The sequence below is a fragment of the Saccopteryx leptura genome, chromosome 6 (assembly GCF_036850995.1).
Source record: "Saccopteryx leptura isolate mSacLep1 chromosome 6, mSacLep1_pri_phased_curated, whole genome shotgun sequence".
Lineage (NCBI taxonomy): Eukaryota > Metazoa > Chordata > Mammalia > Chiroptera > Emballonuridae > Saccopteryx > Saccopteryx leptura.
The window spans coordinates 12,552,948-12,578,401 of record NC_089508.1 but is presented as its reverse complement, the minus strand read 5'-3'; the positions used below and the strand labels follow the sequence as shown (position 1 = coordinate 12,578,401).

Genomic DNA, 25,454 nt, shown 5'->3' with positions numbered 1-25,454 from the left:
TGTGTCTGTCCGTGCATATGCAGGTGAAGGGTACTGAGCCCATTTTCCCCTAACTTTTGGAAACACACTTTCTGCTTCACCTTAATAGATAACGTATTTGTTTTGCTTGCTAGCTCAAAAAAAGAAATCATAAGTGAATGCTAAATTCAACTTTCAGATGCCTTTAGAAATGATAACATCGAGGGAAATGGAGGAAAAGTGAACACTCTCCATTATCCTTTCAGGATGCTATTTCGACCATTCATGAATGCCTATACTTTAAAACCAGTCTTAGTTTGGACACAGACATTTTATCTCAACTCAAGCCAGAAAAAACAAAAATACTGCCCACTTACCGTTATACTTAAGTTGAGGCCTAAAGGATTATACACTGAAGTATGAAGAAGAGATTCTAGGTAAGTCTTCAGTTTTCTTATATTTGCTGGGACAGTGTGTTCTAAAAGTACACGAAGCATATTTTAAGCACACATATGCTATTTTCTCACTTTCTGTACAATTTTTTACATCCATTAAGGTGCAGTGACAGGTTCCACTCTGACATGACTAAGCTGTCCTATGCTTTTAGTTCTGCTTGTCTTTGTGGAGGATAAATTTAGGGGAGATTAGGCCTGTTTTTCCCATTGCATCTTCTCCGGGGTATCATCAAAAAGGACAAGACCTCTGACCACCTTAATTCGGGCTGACTTTTTCTTCCAGCTCCGTGCTTGTGACCAGTCCTGACCTGCACATACTTTGTGTCTTTGGCAATGAGATAATTTCAGAACCACCTAAGTGGTTAGTAAGTGATTTTAAATTAGGTGGCAGAAAAGTTTCACAATAGGATCACTGAAACCTTTTCTCAAAAAGTGATCAGTTACTCCTGCTTTTCTTATAATTCTTTCTAAACTGAGATGCATAGTGTGGGAGCTGGGGATCGCAGTGGTGTAATGGTATACAGGATCTAAAGGAGTAAAAAGAAAAGCTCTCATCATAGCATTTGCGAATTCCTGTGGTGTAAATACTCTTCCTATGGCTAATATCGAGTTACCAATGGTTTAACAACCAGTATGCAAAATGCTTGAAGGTTTAAGAATCAGTGCTCAAGAGCCAGTAACAGCAGGCTACATAAAATGGGATGTTAGTTAAAACAAAATAATAGTAGTTTTCTTTACCGATTTTTCATTCCAAAAATGCATATGTTGGGCAGAGTAAGATACACTGAATATCAAATGTCTGGATATTTGGTAACATTAATGACTGATCAAAATTTCACTTAATTCTATTATCTATCTGTTTCCTTAAAGTGTTCATATATAAACAAACACAAAACATGCAATAAAAGACTACATATTTGAGGTAAAATTGAGTTGTGGAAAATTTCACTTTTCTTATTTAAAAATATTTGTATATTTTTTCAATTATTTTACTATAGAATCTTTTTCCCCCCCTTCTTTTCCAAGTGAGAGGAGGGGAAATAGAAAGACAGATTCTTGCATGCACCTCAACTGAGATCTACCCAGCAACCCTTGTCTGGGGCTGATGATCTGCCCATCTGGGGCCATAATCACAATTGAACTATTTTTAGCGCTTGAGGCAGAGGTTCCACAGAACCATCTTCAGCACCCAGGGCTGATGTGCTCAAACCAACAGAGCCACAGCAGTGGGAGGGGAAGAGAGAGAAAGAAAGAGAAGGGGGAAGGGGAGGGGTGGAGAAGCAGATGGTCACTTTGTGTGCCCTGACCGGGAATTGAACCTAGGACTTCCACATGCCTGGCCAGTGCTCTTGCACTGAGCCAACTGGCCAAGGCTATTTTACCATAAAATTTTTAAGAAATGTCCTCATATAAATAGAAGGTAAATCCAATAGAAGGTAAATCCAAAAGGCAACACCTTTTGTAGCCTCTGTAACATTGCATGCACAGTGATAGGAGATGCTTAGGCCAACATGTAGCACAAATGGAATCAGTCAGTTTTGCTGCTAATCTACAAGATAGCTTTCAAATACTTTACAGTTCAAATTCTTCAAAAATGCTTTTATGCCGCAGAATCCAGGTCACTGGAAGTGATGGTGAAATAAGTGGGAGACAACAGAATGAACAGCAATGTGCCAACTGATTTAAATTCTTTTCAAGCACTCGTGGCTGCCTAGTAAACCACTCATCTAGGTAATAGCAATATCACTTACAAGATAAAATAATTATAGAAAAAAAAGCAAACCTACGGAGTTTCCAGTTTTCCCTCTTATTCACTTCCGTCACAGTGACCAGGTAGTGAGTTTTTATGGGGATGTGCCCATCCTCACTGGAAATATGCAAAGCAATTGGATATTCTGTCACTGGAAACTTATAACGAGGAACCTAAAGTGCAAATGCCAAGAATGAATGTCAAGTTGGAAAATTCAATACTAACTTGATTTCCTGGTAAAGAATACATAGCTTCATTCCCAAGAGTCTGGCTACTCTAAATGAAATAGGCTTCTCAGGGTTTCTGACAACAAAAATCTGTCTTACAGCAGAATCAATGTGAACTCCAAAAGTAATACAGAAACACTGTGGCAACAAAACTTCTAACTTTCTATGGGCCTTTCCCATAGGACTTTACTATGAGGATATGCAAACATTTTGGCTAACCCATATCCCATAAGGCACTGCATGACCTGGATCCTGTCTGGTTCCCTTACACCTCTCTCCCTGCTGGTCATGGTCTTTCAGCCACTCTTTAAACTCAGGCTTTGTAAGCGAGTTCAAATCTAACTCCAACACATATGAATGATGTGATCTTTGGCAAAGTACCTGGCTTTGCTGTGCCTCAAGTGAAATCGTGGAGAAGGCTTAGAGCAGTATTTGGTAGATAGTAAATGTTTAAGAAATACTGTAATTCAGCAAGGGGGGAGTTTGTAGAGGTATATAATAATAACCCTCAAAATTTATTGATTGTGACTCTCTGTCCAATATTGTATTGTGATTTTATCTTTACATAAAAGATACCTTTCATATAAAATCACTTAATATACTGCTATGTATAGTCTTACAAGGCATTTGAGGTAGGCACACTTGAAAGATATGAAGTATACTGTTAACTTGGTTAATGCAAACCCCATCATGAAGCTGATGCATCTTTGAATTCTTTTAAACTAATAGAAGGAAACACCTGACACACTCTTTACCAACATATTACAGTGTCTGTATTTTGTCACTACTACCAGACCGAGCTTTTTGATAATAAGGATTTCAACTCCTATTATACTAGAACTTGATAGACATTAGATACTAAATTTTCTTTTTAGCAACAGAGACAGAGGGACAGATAGGGACAGACAGACAGGAAGGGAGAGAGATGAGAAACATCAATTCTTTGTTGCGGCACCTTAGTTGTTCACTGATTGCTTTCTCATATGTGCCTTGACGGGGGGGGGGGGGGGGGAGGGCTACAGCAGACCGAGTGACCCCTTGCTCAAGCCAGCGACCTTGGGCTCAAACTGGTGAGCCCGCGCTCAAGTCAGATGAGCCCATGCTCAAGCCAGTGACCTTGGGGTTTCAAATTTAGGTCCTCTGCATCCCAGGCTGATGCTCTATCCACTGTGCCACCACCTGGTCAGGCAACACTAAGTTTTCTTTAATCAATATTTACCATATTGTAGTCAAGTGTTTGACAAGTTACAAATTGTTTTCACATAGATATGAGTAGTTATCTTTATAAGAACCTGTGGCATGGGAAGGGAAGTGCAGGCATTCTCTTTTATAGATCATGTTAACTGACTTGTCTGGGGACATTTAAATCCAGGTCCTTTTAGCTCCGCATCAATATTTAGTTTCATGACATAATAAGACATTATTTCTATGGCTTAGTTTTCATATTTAACCAAAATCTTATTAATATGAAAGTACTCTGTCTTCAAGTAATTAAAAGTGATCTTACCTTTTCTCTGCAGTCTGAGAAAGCAACATCATATGAAAACTTTTGTTCCTGTGAGCAGTTACACTTCGCCCGAGAAGACATGTTAGCACACTGTTTGAATTTACCATGTTTCTGCAAACAGAATTAATAAAGGTTGACTTTTTTCCCTCCGTGGCAGGATTTCTACCAAGTAAATCTTCAATAAATATTTGTTCCCTGAATAAATAAAATCCCTGAGAAAGTCCATCAAGAATAAAGTACAGTATTTCTGAATTTTGTCCCCTTGCTTGATAATGTGAACCCAAGTGTCACTCAGCTGCTTCCCCGTTTATAGATTGTCAAAGTTACCCTGATGGGTGTGAAGTGGTATCTCATGGTGGTTCTGATTTATATTGCCCTAATAACTAGTGACGTTGAGCAAAGGCGCGGAGCCCTCCCCCACCTCTGCCCTGTGTGCGTAGTATTTCCCGCTCCTGGAATGTTTGGTCTCTCCTTTACCCTAGTCTGTCCTGCTCCTCCGTCTTCCCTTGTCTGGCTAACCCCTACTCATCTTTCAGTGTGACTCCCTCGGACTAAGGGAGGCATTTCTGAGCCACAGTCATCTGGTGCATTTTGTGTCTGTCTCTACTACTTGTCTATCTTCAACGTTAGGGTAAGCAAGGATCAACGGGAAGGTGTTCTAAATATTCAGGTTTAAAGGACTGCACCCCATAGTGTCTGATCCAGTAGCTGCGAGATGAGCATGGGAAAGCTGCCCTGGAGAAACATTCCCAGGTGACGCTGGCTCAGGTGGCGCAGGGCCACGCGGTTCACACACTGCGCCGGATGACGCTATTTCATTTGTACAACTTTCTGTTTGATGCCTGTTCTCCCCCGTTAGAGTGAAGATCCATGGAGGTATCATGTTTACCAAGCTCACTGCTGTGTCCTCAGAGAATGGCTGCCAGTGCCTGATAACACTAGGAATACTGCAGTGAACATTATTGGATTTCAGAAGATACTTAGAGGTTATATTATATACATTTCCTATTAATTGTCCCTCCACACAAAAAAAACCTAAAACCCCCCTCAAAACCCCAAATCCTGAAGATCCCTACATAAAGCCGGAGTTCTACAGAGGAGGCTTGGCTGTGTGATACAACAAGGTTTATCTTTGTGACAAGCTGGAGTTGAACTTAGTATTATAGCTGCTCATTGCCTGGGACAGAGCTTCTTACCTTGATTTCCAAGGTTCGACAAGAAGTCAACCTCCGTGTGTGTGTGTGTGTGTGTGTGTATGTGTGTGTGTGTGTGTGTAACAATATGTGTGTAAATGTGTAGTATTAGTTTGTTCAATAATTTTTTTTTGTATTTTTCTGAAGTGAAAAGTAGGGAGACAGAGAGACAGATTCTCACATGCGCCTGACTGGGATCCACCCGGCATGCCTACCAGGGGGCGATGCTCTGCCCATCTTGGGTGTTGCTCTGCTGTAACCAGAGCCATTCTAGCACCTCAGGAAGAGGCCATGGAGCCATCCTCAGTGTCTGGACCAACTTTGCTCCAATGGAACCTTGGTTGTGGGAGGGGAAGAGAAAGAGAAAGGAAAGGGGAGTGGTGGAGAAGCAGATGGGCACTTCTTCTGTGTGCCCTGGCCAGGAATTGAACCTGGGATTTCCACATGCTGGGCTGATGCTCTACCGCTGAGCCAACCTGCCAGGGCTGTTCAATAATTTTTAAGTGTTCCCCATACCTGGCACTGTTCTTGGTACTAAAGATATAGTAGAGAACAAAACAGATTAAAAACAACAGCCCTGCGGCCCTGGCCAGTTGGCTCAGCGGTAGAGCGTCAGCCTGGCGTGCGGGGGACCCGGGTTCGATTCCCGGCCAGGGCACATAGGAGAAGGGCTCATTTGCTTCTCCACCCCCAACCCCTTCTTCCTCTCTGTCTCTCTCTTCCCCTCCCACAGCCAAGGCTCCATTGGAGCAAAGATGGCCCGGGCGCTGGGGATGGCTTCTTGGCCTCTGCCCCAGGCGCTAGAGTGGCTCTGGTCGCGGCAGAGCGACGCCCCGGAGGGGCAGAGCATCGCCCCCTGGTGGGCAGAGCGTCGCCCCTGGTGGGCGTGCCGGGTGGATCCCGGTCGGGTGCATGCGGGAGTCTGTCTGACTGCTCTCCCCATTTCCAGCTTCAGAAAAATACAAAAAAAAACAAACAAAAAAAACAACAAAAAACAAAGAAAAAACAGCCCTGCCTTATGTAGCTTATCTTTTTTATGAGGTACAATGAGTAAAATATGTAAAACTGTAATAAGTGCAATAGGGAAAAATAAGGCAGGGAAGGGGGTTAGGAGGTAATAGTGGAGATGGGAATAACAATTCTAAATAGAATGGTTAAGCAAAAACCTAAGGACAGTGACAAAATGTGCCATGTCATATCTGTCAGAAGAGCATTCCAGAGAAATTTTTTGAAAATGCAAAGGCCCTGTGGTAGAAATATGTCTGGCATAGTTGAAGAACAGTAAGGAGGCCAATGTGGCTAGAGCAGATTGACCTGGGGAAAGTCAGGCCAGGTGTAATGCCAACCCATATCATGGAGGACCTTGATCCAGTGTAAGAATGTGTTTTTTACTCTGCATGAGATGGGAAGGCAATGCAGAGTTTTGAACAAAAGCAATAATTTTATGTCATTGTATGTGCATGTTCATGAATGGATATGAATGTCTGTACACTTATATAGGCATGTAAGTACATTTTTCTAGAGGGAGCTTGCATAGGCATCTATGATGTTTCCTCAAGAAGCTACCCCTTAATGTACTTTTCTCTACCTGGTTCACTCCTTACTCTGGAGAGACAGAGTGCTGTTGGGCTATCTTCTAGGCAAAACCTTGGCCGGAGTTTGTGCCTGTGTTGAAGCAAACGTTATTCTTTCCTTTTGGACACTTTCTTTCCCAGGGCTGGAGATGTGAGATGGGCCTGGGGATACTTTTCATTTGCGAAAGGATACTTTCATCCTATTTATCCCATTTGAAATCCAAATGGGAGCGAGGGAGAGGTCAGGGTTAAAGGGTCCATTTAGATTTCTTGATTCTAAAACTATACCCAGGAGTATCAATAAAATGAGAGGAGAGGGACAAAAATAGTAAGAGAAATGAGTAACAGTAGTAGTAGTAGTAGTAATTATCACTACCATTACCACCACCATCACCACCATGACCATCATCACCACCATCACCATCACCACCACCACCACCACCGTCACCATTGCCACCATCACCACCACCACCACCACCACCATCACCACCACCATCACCACCACCACCATCACCACCATGACCATCATCACCACCATCACCATTACCACCATCACCATTACCACCATCACCATCACCACCATTGCCACCATCACCACCACCACCATCACCACCACCACCATCACCACCACCACCATCACCACCACCATCACCACCACCATCACCACCGCCACCATCACCACCACCACCATCACCACCGCCACCATCACCACCGCCACCATCACCACCACCATCACCACCACCACCATCACCACTGCCACCATCACACCACCACCATTACCACCATGACCATCATCACCACCATCACCACCACCACCACCACCATCGCCATCACCATCACCTTCACCACCACCATCACCACCATCACTACCATCACCATCATCACCACCATCACCACCATCACCACCACGACCACCACCATCATCACCACCACCATCACCACCACCACCATCATCATCCCCATCACTATCATCCCCAACAAGGGGAGATGTGGCATTGTACTAAATGCACCTTCTCATTTAATCCTTGTAGCTATGTTCTACTGTAATTTTATTTAGTGATTTTTTGAATTCAGATAAATACTGGTTTATTTGTAGAAAAGTATTTACCTTTGACTTGTAAAATAGATTTCTTGGTATAGGTTTGCTAGGATCTGCATTATAAAAATTGTCTGTAATTGGTATGGCAATTCCCATGTTAGATGGAGGCCTGTAGTTTGTCTGCAGGTGATTAAACAAAGAAAATGTATAATTATTTATTATATCTTCATTTAAATATTTTGATTTTCCAAAAAATCAATCAAAGCAAATATCTTGTTTTTAGATCCAGGTGTTACAGTACATTTTTATTCACTTTACACTCCCAACCCAATATTTTCTGAAATTTCTACAACCTCAATCCATGTTAATATCACTTGGACATTGTAAATAAGTGAAACACTTTTTAGTACCTAAAATAGTGGCCATACAGTCAATGCAAAAAAGTTAAACACCTTATAAAAACTCCTAGTGATGTATTTAGTAAATAATTTTTCAAGTTTGGTTATTTGCTTTTTTATCACAAGGAAAAGAATAAGTAATAAGTTAGTAGAGTAATGATTTAAGAAAAAATTTTTTCTTCTTTTTCCAATGAAAGCAGGGGAGATAGAGAGACAGATTGCCACATGTGCCCCGACCGGGATCCACCCGGAAACTCCATCTGGGACTGATGCTCTGCTCATCTGGGGCCATGCTCACAACTGAGCTATTTTTACTACCTGAGGCGGAGGCTCCACTGAGCCATCCTCAGTGCCCAGGGCCAATGCGCTAGAACCAATCGGGCCATGGCTGCAGGAGGGGAAGAGAGAGTGAGAGAGAGAAGAGGAAGGGGAATGAGTGGAGAAGCAGATGGCTGCCTCTCCTGGGTGCTCTGACAGGTAATCAAACCCGGGACATCCACACTTCAGACCAATGCTCTACCACTGAGCCAACTGGCCGGGGTCTAGAGTAATAATTTATATGTTAAAAAGAGTCAGATTCTGACAAGGCAAAACTTAAAACTGTTACTACATTGAAACAGGGCCTGTTATATATGTGTGTGTGCATGTGTGTGTAAGCTCAGGACAGGTCAACATAAGGGCAAATAACTTTATATATTGCAAAATCCCAAGATTATACCACCATTAATGTACATAAATTATATTAGTAATGATGAAACTAAGTTACTAAGAAAAATCATTATTTCAGAAAGATTTTACATTTTAGAAATAAATCATCACCACATCTTTGAAATGACAGGAGGACTGAAAAATAACTGGAGTGTTTTGAACATCTTAGGAAAGAAATACTAAGACCAAATGGTTAGTCAGTTATACAAAGTAATATATCACTGGTAGCCTTAAAACAATCTGCTTAGGTTTATTTATTTATTTATTTTTTTACCGGCAAAGTTTTGATCCTATTGAAACCCTGGCTGTCTTTGTGGATTCCACTGATCCAGTCTTTCAATGGGATAAGTATACTAGGAATGTGATGCATAATTTTGAGATAACTACAGCTGCTTTTCAGTGTTGCCACAAATGTTGTCACAAAGCAGTTAGTTGATGCTCTCCACATAACAAATGCCAGTGAAGTTGAACCCTGGAAATAGCCAAATATATAAATGAAGGTTATTTAAAGTAACTATTATAGATGCACTATGTTTACTCAAAATTCATATGCTGATATCTTAACCCCTAGTGTCTCAGAATGTGACTGCATTTGGAAATAGGGCCTTTAAAAAAGTAACTGAGTTAAAAGGAGGTCAATAGACTAGGCCCTAATTCAATATGATGAACGTCCTTATAACAAGAGTAAATTTGAACACAGATACACACAGAGGGATGATGATTTGAAGACATAGGGAAAAGGCAAAGAAAGAGGCCTTAGAAGAAATCAGCCCTGCTGAAACCATTATCTTGGACTTCCATCCTCTAGACCCATGAGAAAATAAATTTCTCTTAAGCCACTCAGTCTGTGGTATTTATTTATGGAAGCCCTAGCAAAATAACACAGTAATCAACTAAAGAATATAGAAAAGGAAAAGAGATAGAAAAAGAGCCATATAAAAAACAGAAATAGAGTGATAAAGTTGATAGATCATAACAGAAAACACACTCTTTTCCAGGAAGAAATACATTGCAATCTAATGGAATGTGGACATTTGGAAATGAGCAAGAATCAGGAAGGATTTATGAAGTAAACACCATAGTTACATCTAACTCACATCAATGGGGTTCCCCCCACCGAGTGAGCACCTGGACATTTGCTTTGATAATATGAAGACAATAACTTCAATTGGTACACATTTTGAGAATAAGCTATTCACTTAGCAATCACTGTATTTCACAAAGATCTGTTTTTGGTAAGAATTTATGCACAGTAAATGTATTTGAACCTGGAACAGTATTAAACATTTAGCAAAATTTGATAAATTCTGCTTGAAATTTTAAAGTATTTTGCAATTTTAAGAATGTAGAAATAACTAATAACTCTAGTGGTATCGTAGATTCTGGTGGTGGTGGTCTTGCTCCTATTCCTGTATTCTGTAGCCATTTAAACGATCTATTTTTAATGAATTTTAGCCAAAACACATTGAACGAGAATCCAAGCAGGGTTATACTATTAAGGGAAATTTGAGGGAGGGAAGCACATGTTAGAGACAAGGAAGCGAACAGAACAAGCCAGAATGTTGGATGTTCTATAAGACAATGGACCCAATCCATAATGCAACAGCAGGGGAAGAAATGAAATAGTACCTTTCAACTAAGAGAGACTTTAGAGATAAAATCATCACTTACTATGTGAATCTTGTTGGGATCCCAGTTTAAATAAACCAACTATAAATTTTTTTGAGACAATTGGGGACATTGGGTTAGAGACTGAGTTTTATAGTACAGAGATAAACACACATTAGAGATGCCTATTGAAGCATATAGGAGTGAAAGGACATGATGCTTGTTGTTCATTTAAAAATGTCAGACTATAAACCAAAAAATTAAACAGGGGTGAGAAAACAAAAGTAGCAAAATCTTGACTATTGTTTGAGTGTTAAGAGATACATGGAAATTCTACTTTATATCTTAAAGTTTTCATGATAAAAAACTTTAGAATATATAGAAAAGACTGTGTGGATGTGAAAGAATAAATTTCTTAAAGTGTATATAGGATACTCTACCAGTTTTAGGGGGAGTAGTGGGGGAAATATTGTAAGTTCCTAGTGATTGAGCATTTTCTATGTTTTAGATGCCCTACTTGAATTATCACATTTAATTCTCAAAACTACCCTGTGAGGTAGAAATTATTATTATGATCTCCATTTTATAGATAAGGGAATTTAGCCCAGTAAAGTAACTTTCCCAAGTTCACGTAGAAAGTGTCAGAAGTAAGATCTAACTCAGGTAGTCGTTTTCAGAGCTTACTTTTTTAACTCTTAACCCTATCCCTTCTTTTCCTTAGTGGACATTCTAAATTTTCTATAATTAATACTTCTTTTTGTAATTGAAATAAAATCTTACCTGAGTTAAAGTCTTGCTAGTTATAGAAATGTCTAATATGTAACTATCAGTATAATCAAAAATGCCTTCAGCTTGAACGTCCAACAAATTTGGGTTTCCAACAATTATTTTTAGGAGTGGCACTTCACGTATTCGAATACCTGTAGAAACAAGGCTAACGGTTAATGGTAAATCATAAAAACTTAAAACAATTTAATAATGATTGGCTAATCAGGATTCTAAAACTTCTACAAATTTTCTCCAAATTTCTCACAGAAATACTGCTCTGGTGCGCACCCCTATTCCTTAGCCAGGTTCTCCAGTATAAAGGTCAGTTGGTTGGCACTGGCCGCACCAAGTTGGATAACTCGGTATAGAAACTGAAGAGTAGGCTCAATTTGAAGGGCTGTCAGTCAATTTTTCCCCAAGAGTAAACTTCTAAGACAATTAACACAATATGGCACTGGGGCCATTTCTGCCTGCAGGCCACTTGTTTGCAAACTCTCCATATTGAGAAATTTAATGGAAAAAGAGATTTGAAAAACTGTAGTCTAACTGCTATCTTTACTCATGAATAAATCCGAAATGAGAAGTAATTTTAAATGATTTGTCTAAAGTCTCATTTGTGGTTCTCCTTAAACCAAGGTGACCTGGCCAGTGCTTCCTGAACTAAGAAGTGGTCATTTGGTTAAAATGCAGATTCTGATTTAGCAGGTCTGTGGAGGGGGCTGATAACTCACATTCCACCCTCTAGTTTTATTGAGGTAAACTGACAATCAAATTGTATATTTTATAAGTATGTAATGTGATGATTTGAGATATGTATACATTGTGAAATGATTATCACAACACATTTACCACTTCACATGTAGTTGTCTTTTTATGTGTGGTTAGAATGTTTAAAAATTTCTCTTATCAAATTTCAAGTACACAATACAGTATTATTAACTAGAATCACCAGGCTGTATATAACATTCCCAGAACTTAGTCCTTTGTAACTAGAAGTTTGTACTACTCTCTATTTCTATGAATTAGACTTTATTCTTTTTTTAGATGCCACATATGAGTAATACCATACAGAATTTGTCTTTCTTTGTCTGGCTTATTTCACTTAGCACAATATCCTCCTGGCTCAGCTATGCTGTTGCAAGTAACAGGATAACTTTCCTTTTTACGGGTGAACAAGATTCTGTTGTGTAAATATACCACATTTTCTTTGTCAGCGGACATTTATATTGTTTGTATATCTTGGCTATTGTAATACCGCAAGGAACATTGGACTGCAGATATCTCATCAAGATAGTGATTTCATTTCCTTCATATATATACACCCAGAAGTGGGATTACTGGATCATATGGTAGTTCTATTTTTAATTTTTTTGTGTAACTCCCATACTGTTTTCCAAAGTGGCTAAATCAATTTACACTCCTACCAACAATGCACAAGAGTTACCTTTTCTCCATATCCTCACCAACATTTGTTTTATCTTTTTGATAACAACCCTTCAAACAGCTGTGAGATGATATCTCACCATGGTTTTGATTTGCATTTCTCTGATGGTTAGAGATGTCAACCATCATTTCATGTACCTGTTGGCCATTTGTGACTTCTTGGAAAAATGTCCAGGTCCTTTGCCCATTTTTTTTTAATTTTTAATTTTTTTTTTATTTTTTACAGAGACAGAGAGTAAGTCAGAGAGAGAGAGAGATAGACAAGGACAGACAGACAGGAATGGAGAGAGATGAGAAGCATCAATCATTAGTTTTTCATTGCGCGTTGCAACACCTTACTTGTTCATTGATTGCTTTCTCATATGTGCCTTGACCGCGAGCCTTCAGCAGACCGAGTAACCCCTTGCTGGAGCCAGTGACCTTGGGTTCAAGCTGGTGGGCTTTTGCTCAAACCAGATGAGCCCGCGCTCAAGCTGGCGACCTTGGGGTCTTGAACGTGGGTCCTCTGCATCCCAGTCCGATGCTCTATCCACTGCGCCACCGCCTGGTCAGGCGTCCTTTGCCCATTTTTAAATTAAATTATTTGGGCTTTTTTTTTTCTATTCAATGTATGAGTTCCTTAATTTTTTTAGATATGAATTCCTTTTCAGGTACACAATTTGCAAATATTTGCTTTCATTCCACAGATTGCTTTTTAATTTCATTATTTATTGTTTTTTATTATTATCAATATTTCTTTTCGCTGTACAGAAGCATTTTAATTTGATGTAGTCCCACTTGTTTACTTTTGCTTTTGTGGCCTGTGCTTTGGGTGGCATTTCTTAAAAAAGAAAAATCATTGCCAAGACCAATGTCAAGGAGCTATTCCCTTATTTTCTTATTTACTTTTTTATTTTTATGTTTTTACAGAGACAGAGTCAGAGAGAGGGATATACAGGGATAGACAGACAGGAATGGAGAGATGAGAAGCATCAATCATTAGTTTTTTGTTGCGCATTGCGACTCCTTAGTTGTTCATTGATTGCTTTCTCATATGTGCCTTGATCGCGGGCCTTCAGCAGACGGAGTAACTAACCCCTTGCTCAAGCCAGCGACCTTGGGCTAAAGCTGGTGAGCTTTTGCTCAAACCAGATAAGCCCACGCTCAAGCTGGCGACCTTGGGGTCTTGAACGTGGGTCCTTGGCATCCCAGTTCGATGCTCTATCCACTGTGCCACTGCCTGGTCAGGCCCTTTGTGTTTTTGTGTAGGAATGTTATGCTTTCAAGTCTTACATTTAGTCTTTAATCCATTTTGAGTTTATTTTCTGAATGATGTAAGACAACAGTCCTGTTTTATTCATGTGATTACCCAGTTTTCCCAGCACCATTTAATAGGGACTATTTTTCCCCTAGTGTATGTTCTTGACTCCCTTGTCAAAGGTTAGCTGACTAGAAATGTGTGGGTTTATTTCTGGGCACTCTATTCTGTTCCACTGGTCTGTATTTATGTCAGTGTGTTTTAATTAACATAGCTTTGTAATATTGTTTGAAATCAGGAAATGCAATGCCTCCAGCTTTGTTTTTTCTCAAGATTACTTTGGCAGCTGAAACCTATATAATTATGGTAACCAGTATCACCCCAATAAGTTCAATTTAAAAAAGATCACTGGCTATTCAGGGTCTTTAATGTGACATACCATGATAACAGAATAAAGAATAAAAATTATTAATCATCTCAATTGAAGCAGAAAAGGAATTTGAGAAAGTTCAACATCTACGCCTGATAAAGCCTCTCAAAAAATTAGATAAATAAGGAATATACTTCCGTTCAGTAAAGGCCATATATGACAAGCCCATAGCTAATATCAGATTCAAACCCATAGCTAACACACACACGTCATCATATTCATCATGCTCAAAGCATAGTGCTTTCCTTCTAAGATCAGAAACTAAACAAAGATGCCCACTCTTACCGCTTCAGTTCGGCATAGGTCAGGAAGTTCTGCCAGAGCAAGTAGTCAATAAAAAGAAATAAAAGGCATCCAGATCAGAAAGGGAGAAGTGAACTTGCCTGTTTGCAGATGATAGGATCTTATGTACAGTACAGGAAACCCTAATGACTTTACCAAAAACCTGTTCCAATAAACAAGTTTGATAAAGTTTCAGGAAACAAAATCAAAAAACAAAAAGTTTCATTTCTATGCAGTAACAATGACCTATCTGAGAGAGAAATTGAGGAAGCAATCACATTTTTAATAACATCAAAAAGAATAAAATACCTAGGAATAAGTTTAAACAAAGAGGTGAAAGACCTGTCCACTGAAAACTATAAAACATCAGTGAAAGACATTGAAGAAGATGCAGTAAGTGGAAAGAGATTGTGATATTGTGATTTATAATAGGAAATATATATGTATCTTTGGTCTTCTGTCCCATTTCTAGCACAAAGCTTTTTTTTTCTTCTTTTTTCTTTTGTGTGTGTGACAGAGACAGAGAGAGGGACAGATAGGGACAGACAGGAAGGGAGAGAGATGAGAAGCATCAATTATTTGCTGTGGCACTTTAGTTCATTGATTGTGTTCTCATATGTGCCTCGACCGGGGGAGCTACAGCAGACCGAGTGACCCCTTGCTCAAGTCAGTGACCTTGGGCTCAAGCTGGTGAGCCTTGCTCAAACCAGGTGAGCCCGCTCAAGCTGACGACCCTGGGGTTTCAAACCTGGGTCCTCCACATCCCAGTCTGACGCTCTATCCACTGTGCCGCCTGGCCTGGTCAGGCTAGCACAAAGCTTCTGAAACCTTTGGGAGAGCAGCAAAGCTGCCTTTTGTTATGTTAATAAGGTGACTTTTGGATCACACCTGATGATGGGAACCACTTGCCAGGAGAACTAACCACTGACTACAGGGTTGGAACTTTCAGTCCCTGCCCCCCACCCCACACCTAGGATGCATCAATCCGATGGCCAAAGATTTAATCAATTATGCTTCTATAATCAAGCCTCCGTAAACAGTCAGAAGGTCAGGATTCGGAGAGTCTCTGGGTTGGAGCACGTGGGGGGCTGGGAGGGGAGTGTGCCTGAAGAGGGGATGGAAACTGCACCCTCCCCCATCCTCTGAACTCTGCACCTCCTCTGTCAGGTGTTCCCCTGTCCTTCAGCATATCCTTTCGTAATAAATGTAATCCAGTCCGTAAAACGTTTGAGTGCTGCAAGGTGCTCTAGCGAATTAACTGAACCCAAGGAGGAGGTCCTGAGAACCTCCCACCTGCAGCCAATCAGTCAAGGGCGCAGGTAACAGTCTGGGCTTGCAACTGTGTCTCCAGTTGAGTGGGCCCATTTGGCGGGACTGGACTCTTGTGGAATCTGATTCTGTCTCTGGGAAGACAGGGTCAGACCTGAGTTAAATTGTAGGACAGCCAGCTCATGTCCGGAGCAACGTTCCATTCATAAAAATTAGATTTGGTTCTGTTTTTCAAATAAGCGTTTGTTAAAGATTGTGGTTTTCCCCCTTTCATTATGGTTCATATATCTCCTTTTATCTCTTTAAGAGTTTTACATATGCTTAGTTTGTCGTGTCTTTTTGATATTTCTATTTTCTCAAGTACTTGGAGGTTAACATTTTCCATTTCCTGTGCCTGTTGATCCCCTCCTTGTGCTGCGTCATGTCTTTGCATAGCTTCAAAATTCTTTTCCTCAATCCATGTTTAATGAAGGTTGATGTTTTTCCCCATGGAAGTCCATGTTGCCTGGGTTATGAAATTACTCCTACAAAGAGTTTTATGCTAGCTTACACTGGTTCTCTGGGGTGATAATGATTTCTCAGCTTAAGATGCCTGCATCTGGTGGGCAGTCTGGCGTTTCTCGGTCTTGGACTTAGTGTTTTTACAGATCGTCTTTTTTCTCCACTCTGAGCCCCATGGAAATGACAATCTCTTTGGCTCCTCTTTTGGGTTGGTGGTATGTAGAGTTTCCCTAATCCGAGCTTTATGGTTTAACAGCCTGAGTTCCAATTTCCTAATGCAAAGTAAAAAGGCCCGAAGCCCCATCTGCTAAGGCTCTGGCATTAAAATCCACCCCACTGCATATCTAGCCTGTATCTGAGCCTCCTGACCCGCAGGAAACCACACATGAGCTCTTTTTTTTTGGATGTGAGATCCCTCTTCATTTCTAGTGACAGGCTTTTCTTCTCTTTCTCTCTCTTCCTTCCATCTTTCTCTGCTCTCTTTCTAGCTCAGTTAATACTAAATTTTTAATTTTTTTCCAGAGTGCCATTTCTCCATCATTGTTACTGTTTTGTTCTTTCTTTCGTAATAAATAAATGCCTGGAAAAGTATAGAATTTTATATAAAAGCCATTGTTTGGCTTTAAATAAACACTAGGAATAGTTATAATAATCCATGGTAGTTAAAAGGGTTTCTTTAGAGGAAAGGAAAAATCTAAACTAAAATCCCACGTCAACTTGGATTGCGAACTTAACCTCATTTTTCTCATTTGTAAAATAAGGATTATAGTTGGCTTTTAGGGCTGTTATAGACATTAAATTTTAAAATGTATTAAAAGTCATTTAAAACAGAGCCTTGCACATAGTAAGTGCTCAACAATTAGAAGCTAATACTGCTATGAGTAGAATGCCAGCCATTACAGAGACCAAAGATAAAGGAACCTATCAGAGTGTATTTCACATTCAAGGTAAACAGAACCACTTTCTTCTGATGCTCCCCAGTAAAAATAAACTTACCTCTTGTATTAGGTATGACCCTGAGTTTTAAATTCTTAGTTTGCCCCAGATCAATGTATTTCAGGACACTGAGGGACAAGGAATCATCATGTTGTTCAAACCAGTAATTACACGGTTTTGCCTTTATCTTCCATAATCGTCCATTCTTTTGCCCAAAGTTGTATAAAAACCAGGAGTCTTTTAGAAAAGTCTTATAATTGGGTATGATTCCAAGCATGGTAGGAATAGCTAGAGCATTGGTGTCGTCTAGGACTTCTATGATCAGGAAGCTGCAGTACCCAGGAATCACCACCGTCTTCTCAAAGTCCGTATCTTTAAACCTGGAATCGACACCTGGAGCTGAAAGAGGATGATCTGATGTAAAATAAAACAGCTGACGTTCTGCAAGCACACTGCTGGGTGTCGCTGATAGACACACTGAGTTTTTTAACTATGGTCTTAACCATAAAGCACATTTGCCAGATTTCAGGTTATAAATGAAATTATTATATAGAAAGTGTATCACGAATATGTCAAGCACAAACCTGTACTATGAAATGGATTTTATAAAATTATCAGCAGGGGGGGAAAAAAACCCCTGTAAAGCTAAGTAATGATTTAAAAAAAGCTAATTTCTTTACTATAAAACTATCAAGAGCCTTAAGAACCTAGATTCTTTATTGTGATTCTAAAGAGAAGGGTAGTGTTGCCATGTTTCACCTAAAGGTCTGCCTATTACATAGAAGGTGCTCAATAAAGGTTTGTTGAATGGATGGATAATTAATTGTCTAAGGAGAGCATGAAGATTCAGAAGCAAAGAAGGCTCCAGGGCAGGACCATAAGGAACACCATCATGTAAGGAATGGAGACTCCACAGAGCAGACAAGGAAGAAATGACTGGAGAAAAGCCATCGGAGGGAATAGGAGGGAAGCCAAAAAAGGCTGTTTCAAGGAGAGGAAGGCCATCATTATCAAATGTTTCTCTTTGTTTTCATTATCAAATGTTTCTGATAGGTCTCAAAAATAAAAGTACTGGCCTCATTATGAAAAAATAAATAGAAGTAGAAGAAAACCTCAAAATTCCCATTGTTATGCACACATCTATAGTTTCTTCCATTTTAGACACAGCAACAAAATTCTTTCCCGTGTCCCCTTCCCCACCAACTGCCATGTAAGTTCTCACCTTCCCTTCAGAGTGAAATTTCCTCAGTGGCCTTCATTCATGGTCTTCAGTTCCTCTCCCCTCATAAGTTTTTGAATTTAATCCAATTCAACTTTGGTCTATACTATGCCCAACAACAGCTTTTGTCAAGGTTACCAATGACTTCCACACAGATCCATGGCCCAGTTTTCTTTCCTCATCTTACCTGACCTGTTGGTAGCATCTGAACTCACCCTCACTCAGCCCTCCTCTGAGCAGACCTTCCAATCGCCTTTCCAATGCTTCCCCGTCTCCTGGACTACTAATTGTTGGACTGCCAGGGATTGGACCTCAGACCCTCTCCTCTCTGCGGCTGCAATCATTTTCCGGGTGATGTCCTCTGGTCTCATAACCTTCATTGACTATCATAGGTATGCTGACTGCTCAAATGTATCTCTCCGGTTTAGGTGTTTTTACTAAACACCAGGCTTGTCTTTCCAGATAACCAGCTTATCTCTCCCCTTGGATGAGGACAGGCATCTTAAATTTCCTCTGACCCTCCCCTGGTTACTGTAGCAGCCTCCTGTTGTCTCCGCCTTCCTTCTTGCCCTTCTCCATCACCTGCCCAGTCTGTTCCCAACACAGCAGCCAAAGTGATTATGTTCAATTGTAAGGCCAGTCATTTCATTTTCTGCTCAAAACCTCCAACGGCTTTCCATTTACTCAGGGTACAACCCAAATCCTTACAATAAATTATACCAAGTTTTTGCTGTGTAGCTATCATATAACCCTTTGAAATAAAAAAGACCCTACATAGTAGTCAAAGTTGTTTCATTATGGAGGTCAAAATCTACATGAACTACCTACTTTCCTTCTTTTTTCCTGAATACTGTTAATATAAAAATAACATCATAGAAATAGTAGATACTGCTATAGATGTAATATAAATAAAGTTATAGCTAGGTTCTGTTATACTAGAAATAAAAAACAATTACTCCAGAAAACTACATAGATGCATACTTCTGTAGATTGCCAACTGGACTAAATTTTGAAATTTCCTGATCTATAGATGAGCATGAACAGTCTCAAGAGAACTTTTTTTTTGTAGGTTTTTTTTTGGGGGGGGTATTTTTCCGAAGTTAGAAGCGGGGAGGCAATCAGACTCCTGCATGCGTCCAACCGGGATCCACCCAGCATGCCCACCAGGGGGCGATTTTCTGCCAATCTGGGGCATTGCTCCATTTCAGCCGGAGCCACTCTAGCGCTTGAGGTGGAGGCCATGGAGTCGTCCTCAGCGTCCGGGTCAACTTTGCTCCCATGAAACCTTGGCTGCGGAAGGGTGAGAGAGAGCTAGAGAGGAAGGAGAGGGAGAAGGGTGGAGAAGCAGGTGGGTGCTTCTCCTGTGTGCCCTGGCCGGGAATCAAACCCGGAATTTCCACACGCCGGGCCGAAGCTCTACCACTGAGCCAAGCGGCCAGGGTCTCAAGGTAACTTTTCATTTTTATTAGCCGTAAGAGCTATATTACATTACTAAGAGTTATACTTACGTGGTGTTTGAAGATTAAGTTTATAGAACTTTCTCTCTTGACTAATGTAAAGGGAACTCAATATAGCAGAGCTCCATTTCTCATTTTCTACTGCAAAAGGGTCTATTATTTCCACAATAGCTGCAGACAGAAATCTTTTAGGAAGGTCATGGTATACTATATTTTTTACATAAGCCATTCCAAATTTCCTAAACCAAAACACATGAAGAAATTGAGATAAAACTGTGGCCTAAATAGACAAGTTTATGAACATATATAATTTATAAACAAAATATACTACACATAAAATAGCTAACAAATGAATATTTAATTAGTATTTCTTCAACTTCATTAGTTAATTAATAAAATGTCAATTACAGCAACGGGAATATAGTTTTTCACCTATCAAATTAGCAAAGATATTTAGTGACGGTTCAGGAGTGGTAAGAATTGAGCGGAGAAAGGCATTAATCCACTACTGATGGAATTATATGTTGGCATAAACTTCCCAGAAAGAAGTTTGATATTGTTCATCAAGAGCTATATAGCATTTCCCTGGCTGGATAGCTCAGGTGGTTAGAGCATCGTCTGAAGCACAGAGGTTGTGGGTTCGATACCCGGTTGGGGCACATACAGGAACAGATCAATGTTGCCATCTCTCTCTCTTTCTCCCTTCCTCTCTCACTAAAAATCAATAATAATAAAAAAGAGCTATAGCATTATTTGTTTCCTCCCAGATTCCACGAGACAAAAGACGGATCAACACTAGAAAACAAAGTGGTTTTTTTTTTTAATGTGTGTCACACTTATACACAGGAGAAAGTCAGTGATAAGTAACTCAAAGGGGCCATTAGAACCTGCAGCTTACCCAGCACCTCAGTAAAGATGGTTGAAAATCTAATGCCCAAGGTGATGGTATGAGGAGGTGAGGCTTTTGGGAGGTGATTTATGTCAGGGGCGTAGAGCTGAACGGACTAAGACACCCACGATCTTCCTTTCTGTTAAACAAGGTACTACAGACACTGTAACAGAAAAAAAAGGTACAAGATGCTAAGAAATATTAAGGCAGAAACAAGGCAAATTATTTGCAGAGGATGTGATTATCTACTTAGAAAAAAAAAATTCTACTCGGAAAACCCAAAGGAATATATAGAAAAAGTACTGGAATTATTAAAATAATTTAGCAATTTTGAAAAAATTTAATATACAAAAGTCAATTGCAAGATTTCTGCTTTTGCTTTAAATGCAGAAAGACACAACCCAACAAGAAAAAAACAGATAAAGCACAAAGTCATCCCTTTTCTTAAGCCCATTAGAGAGCCAAGGCCACAGATAAGCAACTAACCGGAAATCCAGGGGAAGAAGCTATTCAAGGAGAGTCTGGACACTGGGCCAGTCTTACCTACTATGTAAAGGCATGGTCGGCAGAAGCACAGCGTGGGCCACAACACAAGAGGTAAGATTTAGCTGAAGTTGTAAAAAACCGCCAAAGGCCAAGTTTGTGCTGGCACACCAGTCTGGAAATGCTGAGGCACCTTTAAGTGACGTAAGTCAGAGAAACACAAGTACCATATGATTTCACTTATACGTGGAATCTAATGAACAGAATACAGCAACCAACAAAATAGAAACAGACTCAGAGATACAGAGAACAGACTGAGGGTTGCCAGAGGGGAGGGACTTGGGGGGTGGCTGATAAAGGTGAAGGGGTTGGGAAGTAGAGATCGGCGGTTACAAAACAGTCATGGGGGTGAAAAGTACAGGGTAGGAAATCCAGTCCATAATACCATTAATAATTATGCATGGTGCGAGGTGGGTACTAGGTTTACGGGGCAGGGGTCACTTTGTAACTTATATAAATATCTAACCACTATGCTGTACACCTGAAACGAATATAAAATAATATTTAATGTCAACAGTAATGAAAAAGAAAAGAAAAAAAGAGGAAGCTTGAAAAGGGGAGTCTGTACTCACTTGCAAGCTCCTTCCCCTGGGTTTCCCTGGAGGCTCAGGGGAAAGATCAGCACCCGCTAAAGACAGGAGGGAGCGCCGTGAGGCAGGCAGCACAGAAAGTCAGAGGACAGGGAAATGGGCAGAAGCATCACCCGCTTTCCTGAACGCCCTTTCCTAGAAAGCAGAAGCCTAAAGCCACAGCGGGGCTGGGCATTAAACACTCTTGCAAACAGGCCGGGGTACAGCACCTGCAGGGTGCTGGCACTGAGCACCCCTCCATTCTCCCTGGAAAGCAAAAGCTGTAAGCCACCGGGAGGGAGGAAGCGAAGCCACTCCACCACAGGGCAGAGGCAAAGAAACCATACGGATGCGGCAGGATGAAATAACCTCTACCCCTGAAGGAGGGTCAGGATGCTGTCTTGGTCCTAAACTCCTAAGAGAATGAAGTAGAGCCGTCCTACTGCTCGGAGAAGAGCAAGAAATGGCCACCCAAGGTCTAACTGCAGACGTAAGGCAGAATTTGGCTGCAAAAGGTCATTTCTATTAATAGTTATTGTTGTGAGTTTTTTTCTTGATGAACTTGACATGCTGAATATCACATTTCAGTGCAAGAAGAAAGGCCAAGGGAAACCAGGAGTGTGTGCTATTAATGTGTTATATAGTTAGAGAAATGTAGTGTGACACAGAGAAGACCAATATAGCAATGAAATAGAACAGGGACCAGAAAGAGAACAATGCATATATGGGATTATGACATATCACAGGGTGAAACTGCAGATCAGGGAGGATCCATCAGATGATTGTGTGTGTGTGTGTGTGTGTGTGTGTGTGTGTGTGTGTGTGTGTAGAGAGAGAGAGAGAGAGAGAGGAAGGAAGAAAGGGAGGGAGGGAGGGAGGGAGGAAGCGAGGGAAGGAGGGAGGGAGGGAGGGAGGGAGGGAGGAGGAAAGAAAAGAAACCAGGTTTCCACTTCCCACTATACACATCAATTCTAGACCAAGTAAAGTCTTAAGAATAAATAGCAAAAGTTAAACACTACTATCAGACAACACAGGAGAATAGGTAAATAAATTGTGATATGTTCATGAAAGTGAACTGCAGATGCATGTATCGATATCGAGTAATTTGTGAAGCATATGAAAAATTTAAAAGCATAGTGTATGAAAAAGGCAAATCCCAGGAGGTGTACATAACTAAAGAATACATTTAGTAAACCTGAACAATACATTTTGATGCATATGCCTGTGTGAAAGCTATAAAGAAAAAATGTTTTAATAGTTCACACCAAATTTCAAGACAGTGCTATCTCTGGGGGCTGGTGTAGTCCTGGGGGCAGGGGAGAGGCAGGGCGGAGGAGAAATGCTGCCCAGACGGACTGTGAAGGGAGCCCAGAGAGTTGCCGGCTCCCAGAGCTGTGGCGGGGATCAGGCGGTTGTCACCAGTTAGAAGAGTGACATTGTCCCCTTCAAAGGATTCTGGAGGTCTCCATCAGGAGGACCTCTTGCCCCCTTTTTTGACCTCTTTTCTTTCATGCAAACAAGAAGGGCTAGAAATCATAGGAGAGAGGATGATGTGAACCAGAAAATAAGAAACGCTCTATGTCCCTACCCTGCGGCTTCCCAGTTTGGGCCAGGTTCCAAATAGAGTTTGGGAAACAAATTTAAAGTGGTTAAGAGGGTCAAGTTTATTAAATTTATTTTTATTATGCATTTATTTAGTGAGAGAGAGAGAGAGAGAGAGAGGGCCAGACAGGAAGGGAGATGAGAAGCATCAACTTGTGTTACAGTCACTTTAGTTCACTGATTACCTCTCATACAGGCCTTGACCAGGGAGCTCCAGCTGAGCCAGTGAGCCCTTGCTCAAGCTAGTGATCTTGGGCTCAAGCCAGCAACTTTGGACTTCAAGTCAGTGATCACTGGGTTCATGCCGGTGACCATGGGGTCATGTCTATGATCCCATGCTCAAGCGAACCGAAACTCTGTGCTCAAGCCGGATGAGCCTGTGCTCAAGCCAGTGACCTCAGGGTTTCGAACCTGGATCCTCAGTGTCCCAGGTCGACAGTCCATCTGCTGCACCACTGGTCAGGCTGTAAAGTTTTGTTTGTTTGTTTTTGTTTTTTTAAACAGACAGGAATGGAGTCATGTGATTACTTTTTTAAGTCAAGGAAATATTTATTTACTTTCTCGGAGAAAAGCTCTGGTTTTTGCCTGATACTGGAGGTAGTAGGAAGCAAATGCACAGAGGGGATTTGAAAAGACACAGTAGAAAGAAAAATGAAGTTGGTTTCTCTAGCTTATTTAGAGAACAAGTCGCACATAAATCATCCAGTTGTTCACCCCGTTAGAAGTGCCTGATGCTTCCTTCTCTCTTAGATTAAAGCCCAAGTTCCTGCTTGGGACCCAGAAGGCCTGCTTGACCTTGCTCTACCTCTTGAATGACTTCCTCCTTGGCTTATGACACCAAAGTCACTCTGGTTGTTGTTGTTTCTCAAACACCATGACCCTCTGGCCCGGTGGCCTTTTACCTTCTGTACGCTGGAGCCGGGAACCTTTTTGCTATCCCCCTCCCTCGCTCTTCCTCGCTCTTCCATCTTCCATTACTGCCTCCGAGCACCTTCTAAAAACCTCACACAAGGGCTCAACCCCCAGGAAAATACTCTCTCAATGCTCGTTTTTCCTTTGTAGACTTAGGTCAACTGTAATTACATGCCTGCCTACTTCTGGTGCTGGACTGCTAGTTCACGGAGCATCTTCCTCACAGCTCTGTCACAGCACCAACCACGGTGCCTTCATGTCCAAGTGCTGAGTGATTATTTGTGGAAGAGATGAATGGATGGCTCGCTGTGCTCTGCCCTCTGCCTTTGGCCTATTGCTGACAGCAGAACTTCGTGCTCCCAAATCCTCAAGACTGGCCTCCTTGGTGTCTCACCTTCCCCGGTTCTCTGATCTTGGCTTTCTCTTATTTGCTGCCCTGGAAACACCTGTTCCCTTGATTTCTGTGTCAGTAGAGCAAAGTTACTGCATCTGATCACAGAATGGGCTGGTCTGGTGTTCAACTATTCTGATCCTTAAGAGAATTTTCATAAGCTCTCAACAATAATTTTTAGGTGATAAGAAACTTATATTAACATTGAGAGGATATGAACATATTAATTTTTTAAAATGTGAGCCTACGTTTTTCTCCAAGGACATACCAATAATATAAACATGAACAAACAGACCTGGAATGTCACACATACAAGGGCCCTGAAAACAAAAAAGTTCTAGAGATCGTGATACTTTCCTTAGAGACAGAAAGTTCCACAATCCTTATGGAAAAACAACAACAACAACAACAAACTACTGCCAGCATTTGTTCTATTCTGATTCCTGCTTTTATCTACCTCGGAGTGTGTAGCCGCATGGTGCCTGCGCTGCTGGCTGTGGGACAGAGGGTGGCCAGACGGACCAATTCATATATAGTAAATGGATTTCAACCTGGCAGAATAGGGCCCACTCCATTTGGAATAGGGCGA

The 25,454-nt window shown here is 40.9% G+C and overlaps 1 protein-coding gene across 1 annotated transcript in view; it reads right to left on the bottom strand.

Annotated features, from left to right (window-relative positions):
* Nucleotides 1-25,454, bottom strand: part of CATSPERB (cation channel sperm associated auxiliary subunit beta) — a 116,944-nt gene that overhangs the window by 18,297 nt on the left and 73,193 nt on the right. Inside the window, exons 19-26 of the mRNA XM_066343599.1 lie at nt 20,011-20,198; nt 17,344-17,676; nt 11,198-11,337; nt 9,084-9,281; nt 7,773-7,883; nt 3,898-4,008; nt 2,201-2,336; nt 336-436 (exon numbers count right to left, since the gene is read on the bottom strand). Coding sequence (XP_066199696.1) covers nt 336-436; nt 2,201-2,336; nt 3,898-4,008; nt 7,773-7,883; nt 9,084-9,281; nt 11,198-11,337; nt 17,344-17,676; nt 20,011-20,198 — 1,318 coding nt within the window. The remainder of the gene's footprint in view (nt 1-335; nt 437-2,200; nt 2,337-3,897; nt 4,009-7,772; nt 7,884-9,083; nt 9,282-11,197; nt 11,338-17,343; nt 17,677-20,010; nt 20,199-25,454) is intronic.